Source organism: Myotis lucifugus, unplaced genomic scaffold, assembly GCF_000147115.1.
Source record: "Myotis lucifugus unplaced genomic scaffold, Myoluc2.0 scaffold_4, whole genome shotgun sequence".
In the NCBI taxonomy this organism is placed as follows: domain Eukaryota; kingdom Metazoa; phylum Chordata; class Mammalia; order Chiroptera; family Vespertilionidae; genus Myotis; species Myotis lucifugus.
This window is the reverse complement of record NW_005871052.1, coordinates 9,622,926-9,636,394: the sequence shown is the minus strand read 5'-3', so window position 1 is coordinate 9,636,394 and position 13,469 is coordinate 9,622,926. Positions and strand designations below refer to the sequence as shown.

Sequence of the window (13,469 nt, the reverse complement as noted above, 5' to 3'; positions counted from 1 at the left end):
TGCACACTCCCTACTGGGTATGTGCCCACAACCAATGTACATGCCCTCGACTGGAATCGAACCTGGGACCCTTGAGTCCGGAGGCCGATGCTCTATCCACTGAGCCAAACCGGTTAGGGCTTCTTCTTATTTTTTAATTGGATTGTTTGCCTTCCTTTTGTGTTATTGGCCTACTCAGGTGCTCTTTATATATTTTGGATATAACCCCTTATTAGATGTATCATTGGCAAATATATTCTCCCATACAGTGGGTTCCCTTTTCATTTTGATGGTGGTTTCTTTTGCTGTGCAGAAGAATTTTATTTTGATGTAGTTCCATTTGTTTATTTTCTCCTTAGTTTCTTTTGCCCTAGGAGATGTATCAGTAAACATATTGCTATGTGACATGTCTGATATTTTACTACCTATGTTCTACTCTAAAATTTTTCTGGTTTCATGCCTTACATTTAAGTCTTTTATACACCTTGAGTTTATTCTTGTTTATGGTGTAAGTTGGTGGTCTAGTTTCATCTTTTTGCATGAATCTGTCCAGTTTTTCCAGCACCATTTGTTGAAGAGACTGTCTTTACTCTATTATATGTCCTTGCCTCCTATGTCAAATATTAATTGGCCATAATGGTTTGTCAGTTTCTGAGGTTTCTGTTCTGATCCATTGGTCTATATGCCTGTTCTTGTGCCAGTATCAAGATGTTTTGTTTATAATGTCTTTATAGTATAGTTTGATATCTGGTATTGTGATCCCTCTTCCTTCATTCTTCTTTCTCAAGATTGCTACAGCTATTTGGGGTCTTTTATGGTTCCATGTAAATTTTTGGAGTTCTAGCTCTGTGAAGAATTGCATTGGTATTTTACTAGGGATTATGTTAAATCTGTAGATTGCTTTGGGTAATATGGACATTTTAATGATGTTAATTTGACAATCCCTGGACATAGTATCCTCTTCCATTTGTTCGTATCTTCCCTTATTTTTTTTCAATGTCCTATAGTTTCCCAAGTATAGGTCTTTTACCTCCTTGATTAAATTTATTCCTAGGTATATTTTGTTATTGATGTTGTTGTTGTTGCAATGGTAAATGGGATTGCTTTTTTAGCTTCTCTTTCTGAGAGTTCATTATAGGTGTATAAAAATGCCATCAATTTGTGCATGTTGATTTTGTAGCCCGATACCTTGCCATATTCATCTATTAAGTCTAAACTCCTGTCTTTAGGGTTTTCGATGTACAATATCATGTCATCTGTGAATAATGACAGTTTTATTTCCTCCTTCCAATTTGTATGCCTTTTATCTCTTCATGTTGTCTGGTTGCTGTGGCTAGGACTTCCAGTACTGTATTGAATAAGAGTGGTGAAAGCAGACGTTCTTTCCTTGTTCCTATTCTTGAGGGAAATTCTTTTAGTTTTTGCCCATTGAGTATGATGTTGGCTCTAGGTTTGTGATATATGGCCTTTATTATGTTGAGGTATGGTCCCTCTATTTCCACTTTACTGAGAGTTTTTATCAAAACAGGACTGGATTTTATCAAATGCTTTTTCTGCATCAATTGATATTATCATGTGATTTTTATCTTTCAATTTGTTAATGCAATGTATCACATTTATTGATTTGTAAATACTGTACCAGCCTTGCATCCCTGGAATAAATCCCACTTGGTCATGGTGAATGATCTTTATATATTGATTTCAGAGAGGAAGGGAGAGGGAAAGAGAAATAGAAACATCAATGATAAGAGAGAATCATTGATTGGCTGCCTCCTGCACACCCCCTACTGGGAATCAAGTCTGCAACCAGGCATGTGTTCTCATTGGCAACCCCCCAGAGCTGAGATATCTCTCCAGAACCAGCCAGATATCTCTGTGGGAACCAGCCATCCCTTTCATGCCTCCGCCCTTCCTGCCAGTCACTGTGTTGTCTCCCTTGGTTATCTTTCTGTCCTTGGTTATCATAGTTCTCTCCAGCTAGTCTTCAGTTGATTATTCAGGATGTTTTCTCGTTTTTGTATTTTAGTTGTAATTCCAGTTTGTTCCTGGGAACACGACAGGTGGAGGTGGACCTCAGAGTGCCTCAGACTGACCACAGCTACAACAGGATGCTGAGAGCCAAACTTGGACAGCTCCTGACATTGGCCGATACAAAAATTCCTCTTGGGAGGCCTGTAATCAGTATAAAAAACAGTGAGCCTCAGACAACATAATCTGCCTAGTTGAACTTTACTTGGCTGGTTTTTTTTTTCTTTTTTCAATATTTTCTTTATTGAAAATGTTTTTCAATATTTTCCCCTTTTTATTGCTTAGGTATTATTATTGCTAATATTTTTTATCTTTTCTCTCTTGTTTCTTTCATCTCTTATTGGCTTCCATTCTTTTCTTACTCTATCTTTTTTTCTTTCCATTCTTTATTTCACTTTGTCTTTCTTCCTTTTTTTACTTTGCATATTTTTTCTTTCTCTGCCTTCATGTATTTTTTTACATTTTAATTTTCCTACTCTCTACTCTTATTTTTTGCTCTCCACTTTTCCTTTCAAAATATTTTTTCTGACCCTTTTCTTTTCCAGTATTCTCTTTATTTTTTATTTTACTATTAGTATTGTTATCTTTTTCTCTCTCTTTCATTTTTTTATTGTTCTTGTTCCCTTATCCCTTTCCTAATTCTCTTTTCTTTTGTGGTTGTTTTTACAGTTGTTGTCAGGATGTATTGTATGCTTTTGTTTGTTTCCTGCTTGTTTGGTTTTGTTTGTTTTTCCCTGTCACCACCTGTACAGCAGCTTGCATAACATAGTTATGGCTGAGCCTTACAGTTACCAAACTGAGAGGAGAGCCCACCCACAAATGGGAAAACAATAATCAAGATCCATTTAAAACAGGAGAATCCAAATAACCCACAAAAGTGTCACTCCTAGACTGAAGGTCAGACTTCACCACTCAGTAATTCAAGGAGACTTCACCACTGGGTGTCACAGGACATTTACTACAAAAGCCCACACCACGAAAAATGAGTCATAATAAATATAGCCACAAACACAAAGAAACAACTAAAATGGGGAGACAAATAAATTAAGAGAAGAAAAACTGCCTGAAAACATCCTAACTGAGATGGATGTAAGCAAATGATCATGCATAGAATTCAGAGTAATGGTTATAAAGATGCTCAAGGAACTTAGTGAGGACTACTATATCACCATGAAAAAGAACACAAAAAGCATGAATAAGAAACAGGCAGAGATGAAGAATACTATATCTGACATCAAGAATACGCTGTAAGGAATTGAAAACAGGCTTGATGAAACAGAGGAATGAATAAGTGAATTAGAAGACAAGGTAGAAAATATCAACATAATCAGAGAAGCAAAACAACAACAAAAACAAAAACAACACTTAAAAAGCATGAGGAGAGTTTAAGGGAACTTTGAAATGGAACAACATCTGCATCATAGGGGTAGAAGAGGGAGAAAAATGTGATCAAGAGATAAAGTGTTTGAAGAAATAATGACAGAAAACTTCCCTAACCTGGTGAAGGAAACAGTCATATAATTTCAAGGAGCAAAGAGGGTATCAATCAAGATGAACCCAAGGAGGCCACAAAACACATCATATTTAAAATGAAAAATGTTAAAGACAAAGAGAATCTTAAGGGCAGCAAAAGAAAGAAAGACAGTTATCTACAAGGAAGCTCCCGTACAGCTGTTAGCTGATTTCTCAACAGAAATACCATACCCCAGAAAGAAATGGCATGAAATATTTATTTATTTTTTTGGCATGAAATATTTAAATTAGTAAAAATGATCTACAACCAAGACTATTCTATCCAGCAGGGCTATCATTCAGAATTGAAGGTGAAATAAAGAGCTGCACAGACAAAAAAAGCTAAAGGTGTTTATTGCCACCAAACCTGAAATGCAAGAAATGTTAAAGTGCCGGAGTCCATTCGTTGTCTTCACTAGCTGAGTTTAGACAGAGACCCCCCCAAAAGCTAGTAGCCATTGAAAGTCCTAGTAAAGGTCAGGGCTGTGCACCACCCAGTTAATCTAGGAACCACTTAGTTAATTTAGGTAATAATAGTTGAAGCATCCCCATCTTAGTTCCCTTAATTCCTTAGATAGTTATGTAGATCCTTGTTGATTATTGTTAATCAGTTACTCTGCCTACACTCGGAAATCTATTGATAAGCTAATCAGTTACTCTGCCTACACTCAGAAATCTATTGATAAGCTAATCAGTTACTCTGCCTACACTCGGAAATCTATTGATGAGTTAATCAGATACTTTTGTCTACTCCTGGAAATTGCTGATCTGTGTGTCATTGAAACTTCCTTACCCTAAGGGCTACTCCAGATCAATAAAGGATTGGAGCAGCCTGAGCATGGGTGGAAGTCCCTCTCCTTGAGTTGGACTTTCCCGCCTGGTCCTCCAATATTGCAAAATTATCTCGTGTCTTTTTCTCTCATTTGCTGTGCGGCTCCTCTTTCAGGTACCGAACCCTACTCCACGCGGGACGTGGAAGGAAACACCCAACATTAAAGAGACTGCTGTAAGAAGAAATAGAGCAAAATAGCCATAAAGAATAAAAATGGCAATAAATGTGTACCTATCAATAATAAACTTAAAAGTAAATGGATTAAATGCTCCAATCAAAAGATATAGGGTAGCTGAATAGATAAGAAATCATGACCCATATATGTGATGTCTACAAGAGACCCACCATAGTACAAAAGACTCACGAAGCATGAAAGTGAAGAAAAAGAAAAAAAAATTCCTTGCGAATGGAAACAAAAATAAAGCAGGTGCAGCAATACTTATATCTGACAAAAGAGACTTCAAAGCAAAGGCATAAAAAACACAAAGAAGGCCACGATATAATACTAAAGGGATCAATCCAAGAAGGGAATATTACCCTGGTAAATATATATGCACTCAATATATGAGCATCTAAATATACAAAAAAGCTCTATGTGGACTTTCAGGGAGAGGTTGACAGCAATACAGTCATAGTAGGGTACATTAACACCCCACTGACGTCACTGGATAGATCTTTCAGACAAAAAAATCAAAGAGGAAACAGTGATCTTAACTGATATACTAGATCATATGGATTTAATTGACATTTACAGAAAATATCACCCCAAAGCTACAAAATACACATTCTTCTTAAGGGCACAAGGGACATTCTCAAAGAAAGACCACATATCAGACATAAAATACTTCTCTACAAGATCAAGAAGCTTGAAATCATATCAAGCATCATCTCAGATCACAGTGGCATGAAACTAAAAATTAATTACAATAAAAACACTCAGGAGAACCAAGATGGCAGGATCAGTAAACACCTATACTTGTTGCCTCTCACAACCACATCAAAATTACAACTAAAAGGCAGAATAATTATCACCCAGAACCGTGGAAAAGCTGGCTGTGTGGAAGCTCCACAACTAGAGAGGTGAAGAAAATGCATTGAGACTGGTAGGAGGTGTGTGCGGAATGGGCTGGAACCCGGGTATGCTGCTTTTTTAATCAGGAGGGAGATACAAGCTCCAGCTTGCTCTGAACTCCAGTTCTGGGTGAGACTCTGGGGGACCCAGACACATACGGGGAGAAACTGGACTGTCTGGCATAGGGACAGGAACATGAGGGTGGCTTGCTTTCAGAGGTGCTCACAGTGATCATTGTTCCTGTGTGGGGACGCAGGGATGTGGGGACCTCTCTGGTGCAGGGCTGACTGGCAGCCATTGCTATTTGCTCCACCCTGGTGATTCCCTGAGACCCCATCCCACCCAATTTACAACCCCATCCAAGCTGTGTTCAGTGGCTTTTGCATATGAATGTCCTTTCTCAGCCTAAAACCTGTCAAACAGGCAGTACCAGCAGCAGCTTGCCTTGCTACACAGCTGGGCCTTGTCTGAACACTTCCAAACTCGATACAAAGAGGAGGAATCTGCAGATCTCTCTATAGCTCCTGCTGGGTGGCTCCAGGAAATGGCTTACTTTGTACCTCCTTGGAGATCCAAAAGCCAGTGTACCCAGTGGTCAGTGTGAGACCATACCCGATTACAACTCTTCACATCCATAAGAGATGCACTCAGGGGCAGACTCAGTGAGCACAATGTCCTGCCCCATAAGGGTGTCTCCTGCACAGCAGCTCTTCCAGTGTAGACACAGCTGGTCCTCACAGCCAATTGGCCTGGAGGTTAATTCCTCCCAGTGATACCAACAGCAATCAAGGCTTAACACTTTGCGGACCACATAGAAATCTCTAAGACATACGCCAGGGACCGCACGTTTTTGGGCAAACTGCACGTTATTTAAATCATCATAACTACAGATCATAATGCGCTTTAGGTGTTGTTTTTCAATAAACAAACAATTAAAGTTCCTAGTACTTTTTTAACGTATGGTACTGTGTAAAACATTTTCCTCTATGAAGAGGGACCAAACAAAATTTACATAAGTATCTAGATTCGCTCCTTTTTCCATGGGCGGCACAAACTCTGCAGGCTCTTGTAGGAAATTTTTTCTTTCCACTCGCTGGAATACACGTAGGTTCATGCTGCTTCATATAACCTGACAACCTTTTGGGTGGATCTTTACGAGGTGCTCTCCTTGCAACCCCAGGGGAAGGGCTGGACAGATTTGTCTCTGGTTCCGGAGAGCCTTCATTATTGTCATCCGTTATCCAGTCTCTCACCACCGATAGCAGAAACTGTTTATACTTCATTTTTGCTTGTGGATTGAGGACGTTGTACACTCTAAATGAATTGAAAAGTCCACAGTTTATAAGGTACAGCACTACTTTTTTTGTCCATTTCATCGTTTTCCTTAGAATGGAACAACACGAAAGGAATTGATCCGCACGGTCAATGCCTTTCACGTGGGCATTGTATTCCTTGATGCAGGTAGGTTTTACAATATTCTCTCCCATTTTTCTATTTTTTTTTCCTGTTGTCGAGACAGAAGTGTCATGGATCGTTGATATCATTCGGACAACTCGCTTGTCTTTCCATGCTAGGAGAAGAATATCGCCTTTTCTGGAAAATATTATGTCACCTTTTTTCATTCTTGATGTTTTCATTTTCAAATTTGGCGGTAAACCTCTACTCTCCCTAATAGTCCCACAGACTCTAGTTTTGTTCTGTAGTAGCAATTCAGCAGTAGATGTAGCATTGTAATAATTATCCTGGTAAATATGGTGCCAGATGCCAAGATAGGGTCCAAGGACTGAAAGAACAGTTTCTTGCAATTTCCTTCCTTCAGCAGTGTATATCTCCATATTGCAGATATAGCCGGTGTCACTCTCGCACACCATCCGAACAAGTAAACTGTATTTTGTTATTTTAGCTGGGTTGTACGTGCGAAATTTGAAACGTCCTCTCCATGGAATCATTCCCTCGTCCAAAGACAACTGTTGCTTTGGTTTGTATATTGTTCGAAATTTATGCAGGAAATAATCCAGCACAGGTTGGCTCTTGAAAAGTCTCTCCGAGCGACTGTCCATTTTGGCATTATCATTGAAATGCCAGAATGTCCATATTTGCTCAAATCTATGGAGACTCATTGTCTGTGGAAATATAGGGTTACATATCAAAGGATCTGTTGACCAATAGTCTTTCCAGCTATCTTTTCTTGTTTGACCCATCAGAATAATTAGGCCAAGGAATTTCTTGATGTCCTTCTGTGTAACCGGAGACCACTTTAGTGTTCTAGATGGTGTTTTGCATTTCATTGCGGTTTGATGGTGATAGTTGGACAGCTCTTTGCACAACATCTCAAACAATTCATCACCAAAAAAGAGATTGGTCACAGAGGGTACAGAGTCACACTGAGACGGAAATGTAGTGACCCCAGCATGACCTTCAAACATTTGTAAGCGTGGTGGTGTGTCAATTTCAGACCAACAATTATCAGTAGCTTTGTCAGTGTCGGAATCACTTGAAAGCACCGCCACCTTGCGCTTCCTTACAGGTCTAATAATTTCACTGTCAGTAGAATCAGTAGAATCGTCTCCGGAATCGTCAAAACAGTCATCTGCATCTTCGATCTCACTAGGAATATCTGATAAATTATCGTTAAATACTTCCGGAAGTGTATCAGTTTCGTTGGTTTCCTTCCTTTTTCTGAGAGAGGGCATTTCTAAAAGCGCCAGGAACTTGAAGACGAAGATTATTCCAATGACCAAAATACAATGTAACTGCAATGCTTTATGGGTTCGTGCAATTATATAGTTTTTCGTAGATTGACCTGCACAGTTTCCACCAATGAGATCGCTTCATTCGATGTGGACTGTGCCGCGCCTGCATGGCCAAGGGTGTCTCTGAGTGGGGGGGTGAAAGGATTAAGGAAAGACAGACAAGAGAATAACAGCTGGGTCTTGGTGGGACGCTGCTCCCTGAAGAGGAGACAACGCCAGCGCCCACAAGCCGTGTCTTTATTTTATAGCAGATGCCACGAGGCAAAGTAGGGGCGTGATCACATTGTTTACAGCATTCTCGTGAGTCTCAACCTCACTCAACTACATGCACCCGAACTCTATCACAAGGCACGTGGCGCTACGTGTTTGGACCATAGGTTCAAGCTTACAACCACAGCCGTTGGCTATGATTGTGCTGGGAGGGCCCTGCCCTCCAGCTGGGACTTGCACGTGGCAGTGAGAGGACCCTGTCCTTTCATTAGTCTGAGGCTTGAACCTGGCCAAAACACTGTAACTGCGCCCCACAGTGGACAAGATAGTGTGTTGACATCTAAGGTCCATAACAGATGGCACGTGAAAAACGAGAACACTTGTGAGCAGTCCTTAACATGGTGCTCGAAACACGAGAAAACTTGTGAGCTGTCCGAAAAGTGTTAACTACAACAAGACTGTGCACACAGCCCACAAAGGGTTGCACCAAGAGTGTCCACCTCAGGTGACTGGGGAGACTGAGCCACTGGGTCCTATAGGACACCTACCACACAAGGCCACTCTATCAACTCAAGGAGACTTAGCAGCTATCCAATACATAGAAACAAACACAGGGAAGCAGCCAAAATGTGGAGACAAAGAAACATGTCACAAAGGAAAGAAATGGAGGAAAGCAAAATACTGAATATAGAGTTCAAAACTACAGTTATAAGGTTACTCAAGAATCTTCTAGAAACCTCTGAGGAACTTAGTGAGACCTCTAAGAATCTTAGTGAGAATGCAAAAAAAAAAAAAAAAGGGAAAAGGACCAGTCAGAAATTAAGCATACACTAACTAAAATGAAGAATAATATACAAAGATTCAACAGTAGACTAGAGGATCCCAAGAATCAAGTCAAAGATTTGAAATATGAGGAAGCATAAAACACCCAACCAGAAGAGCAAAAAGAAAAAAGAATAAAAAAAATGAAGATAGTGTAAGGAGCCTCTGGGACAACTTCAAGCATACCAACATCTGAATTATTGGGGTGCCAGAAGAAGAGAGAGAGCAAGATATTGAAAACCTATTTGAAGAAATAATGACAGAAAACTTCCCCTACCTGGTGAAAGAAATAGACTTACAAGTCCAAGAAGCTCATAGAACCCCAAACAAGAGGAATCCAAAGAGGACCACACCAAGACACATTATAATTAAAATGCCAAGAGCAAAAGACAAAGGGAGAATCTTAAAAGCAGCAAGAGAAAAATAGTTAGTTACCTACAAGGGAGTACCCATATGACTGTCAGCTTATTTCTCAACAGAAACTATGCAGACCAGAAGGAAGTGGCAAGAAATATTCAAAGTGATGAATAGCAAGAACCTACAACCAAGATTACTCTACCCAGCAAAGCTATCATTTAGAATTGAAGGTCAGATAAAGAGCTTCACAGGCAAGAAAAAGCTAAAGGAGTTCATCACCACCAAACCAGTATTATATGAAATGCTGAAGGGTATTCTTTAAGAAAAGGAAGAAGAAGAAAAAAGTAAAGATAAAAAATTATGAACAACAAAGTGACAACAAATACATATCTATCAACAAGTGAATATAAAAATCAAATGAATAAAAATTCTGATGAACAGAACAAACTGGTGAATGTAATAGAATCAGCGGCATGGAAAAGGAGTGGACTGACAGCTCTTTGGAGGAGGGGGTGTAGGGGGAGCAGGAAGAGATTGGACAAAAATCTTACACCTATGGATGAGGACAGTGGTAGGGGGTGAAGGCCTGGGGTTGGGTGGGAACCGGGTGGAGGGGAGCTATTGGGGGTGGAGGGGGGAAGAACATCTGTAATAATCTGAACAATAAAGCTTAAAAAAACACTCAAAAACATTAAAACACATGGGGTCTAAATAGCATGTTATTAAATAATGAGTGGCTTAACAATGAAATCAAGGAAGAAATAAAAAACTTCCTAGAAACAAATGAAAATGAACATATAACAAACTGAAATCTGTGTGACAGAGTGAAGTAGTCCTGACATGGAAGTTCATACTACTAAAGGCTTACATCAAGAATTAAGAAAAATCTCTATTAAACTATCTAACCTTACAACTAAAGGAATTAGAAGGAGAAAAACAATAAAATCCCACAGTAGGTAGAAGGAAAGAAATAATAAAATCAGAGTGGAAATAAATGACATAAAGACTAAAAATACACAAAATCAATGAAACCAATAGCTGTTTCTTTGAAAAGATAAACAAGATTGATGAACCTTAGCCAGACTCATCAAGAAACAAAAGGAAAGGACGCAAATAAATAATATCAGAAATGAAAGTGAAGTAACAACTGATACCACAGAAACACAAAAGATTGTAAGAAAATACTATGAATAATTAACAATTCGGGCAACATGGGAAAAATGGACAAATTCCTAGAAACATACAATCTTCCAAAGCTCACTCAAAAGGAATCAGAAAATCTGAATAGACCAATAACAACTAATGAAATTGAATCAGTAATAATAATTTAAAAAAACTTCCAGAAAAGTAGCACTGGATCAGATGGCTTCACAGAGGAGTTTTACCAAGCATTCAAAGAAGAACTAACATCTATCCTCCACAAATTATTCCAAAAATTGAAGAGGAAGGAACACTTCCAATCCCTTTTTGTGAGGCCACCATTGTCTGAATTCCAAAACCAGATAAAGACACTTCAAAGATATGAAATAACAGGCCGATATTCCTGATGAACATAGATGATAAAATCCTCAACAAAATATTAACAAATTGGTTCAACAAAAATTCAAAGGATCATACACCATGACTTGGAATAAATCTAAGTGGGATTTATTCCATGACTTGGAATAAATCCAAGTGGGATTTATTCCAGGGATACTAGGCTAGTACAATATTTGCAAATCAATTAATGTGATACATCACATGAAAAAAATGAAAGATAAAAACCACATGGTCATATCAATAGATGCAGAAAAAGCTTGTGACAAAATCCAGCACCCATTTTTGATAAAAATTCAGCAAAATGGAAACAGAAGGATAATAACTCAAAATAATAAAGGCCATACACTACAATCCTAAACCCAACATCATACTCAAGAGGCAAAAACTAACAGCATTTCCCTTAAGAATAGGAACAAAGAAGGCATCTCTGCTTTCACCACTCTTATTCAGCATATTCCTAGAAGTCCTATCTACAGAAATCTGACAAGAAGAAAAAATAAAAGGCATCGATATTGGAAAGGAAGTAAAACAGTCATTATTTGCAGATGATATGATATTATACATGGAAAACACTATAGAATCTACCAAAAGAAACTAGAGTTAATGAATAAATTTAGCAAATTAAGAGGATACAAAATTGACATTTAGAAATTGATGGCACCCTAACCGGTTTGGCTCAGCGGATAGAGCGTCGGCCTGTGGACTCAAGGGTCCCAGGTTCGATTCCGGTCAAGGGCATGTACCTTGGTTGCGGGCACATCCCCAGTGGGGAGTGTGCAGGAGGCAGCTGATCGATGTTTCTCTCTCATCGATGTTTCGAACTCTCTATCCCTCTCCCTTCCTCTCTGTAAAAAAATCAATAAAATATATTTTTAAAAAAAGAATAATTATAAAAAAGAAATTGATGGCATTTTTAAACACCAATAATAATCTCTCTGAAAGAGAAACTAAAAAATAAAATCTCTTTTATCACTGCAACAACAACAAAAAATAAGATACCCAGGAATAATCTTAACTAACGAGGTAAAATACCTGTACTTGGAAAACTATGGGACTTTGGAAAAAGAAATAGAAGAAAATACAAACAAGTGGAAGCATATACCATGTTCATGGATTGAAAGAATTAACATCATTAAAATGTTTATACTACTAAAGCAATATATAGTTTCAACCCAATCCCTATTAAAATACCAATGGCACATTTCACAGATCTAGAATAAATAATCCAAAAATTTATATGGAACAAAAAAGACCCCTAAAAGCCACAGCAATCATGAAAAAGTAGAAAGTTGGAGGGATCACAATACCAGATATCAAATTATACTATAAAGCTATTGTAATTAAAACAGTTTGGTACTTGCACAACAACAGGCATATACTAGTAGATCAATGGAACAAAACAGAGAACCAAGAAATAGACCCAAGCTATTACACTCAATATTTGATAAAAGAGGCAAGAACATAAAATAAAGACAGTTTTCAATAAATGGTGTTGGGAAAATTGGACAGGTATAGGCAAAAAATAAAAGTAGACCACCAACTTACACCATATACAAGAATAAACTCAAATTGGATAAACACCTTAATTGCCAGGCATTACACCCTAAAAATATTAAAAGAAATCATAGGCAGAAAAATCTTAGACATCTCATGTAGCAGAATTTTCACAGATACATCTCCTAGGGCCGTGGTCGGCAAACTGTGGCTCGCGAGCCACATGCGGCTCTTTGGCCCCTTGAGTGTGGCTCTTCCTAAGCCTTAGGAGTACCCTAATTAAGTTAATAACGATGTACCTACCTATATAGTTTAAGTTTAAAAAATTTGGCTCTCAAAAGAAATTTCAATCGTTGTACTGTTGATATTTGGCTCTGTTGACTAATGAGTTTGCCGACCATTATCCTAGGGCAAGAGAAACAAAAGAAAAATAAACAAATGGGACTATCTATATATATAAAAAGCCAGCGACCAGAACGCCATAACGACCAGAATGACTGGTCGCTATGACACCCACTGTGGCCAGCAAATCAGCCTGATTGGGAGTGTGGCCAGCTGGCCAACCTCCTGAGGCCCCTTTCCCCAGCCATGCCCTCCCCTGATCAGATTCTCCCACCCCGATTGAGGGTGGGATGGCTGGCCAATCCCCCCACGGCCCTTTCCACAGGTGGCCCCACCACTTGGATTGGGCCTGCCCCACCCCGATCAGCCTGCAGCTTCTACCCCTGGCTGGCCCTGCCCCTGATTGCAACCCCCACCCCAATAGGGGGTTGGGAGCTGGGCAGCCAACCTCCTGCAGGCCCTCCCCCTACCCGGCCCCACCCCCTGATGGGCCTCAACCAACCTCAATCGGCTAATGGCACTTCCCCCC

At 39.1% G+C, this 13,469-nt stretch overlaps 1 protein-coding gene across 1 annotated transcript in view; it reads right to left on the bottom strand.

Moving 5' to 3' along the window:
* Positions 1 to 3,814: 3,814 nt before the first annotated feature.
* The window catches only part of LOC106699217 (piggyBac transposable element-derived protein 4-like), a 19,091-nt gene continuing 9,436 nt past the window's right edge, over positions 3,815 to 13,469 (bottom strand). The window contains exons 2-3 of the mRNA XM_014466473.1: positions 6,844 to 8,040; positions 3,815 to 3,843 (exon numbers count right to left, since the gene is read on the bottom strand). Coding sequence (XP_014321959.1) covers positions 3,815 to 3,843; positions 6,844 to 8,040 — 1,226 coding nt within the window. The remainder of the gene's footprint in view (positions 3,844 to 6,843; positions 8,041 to 13,469) is intronic.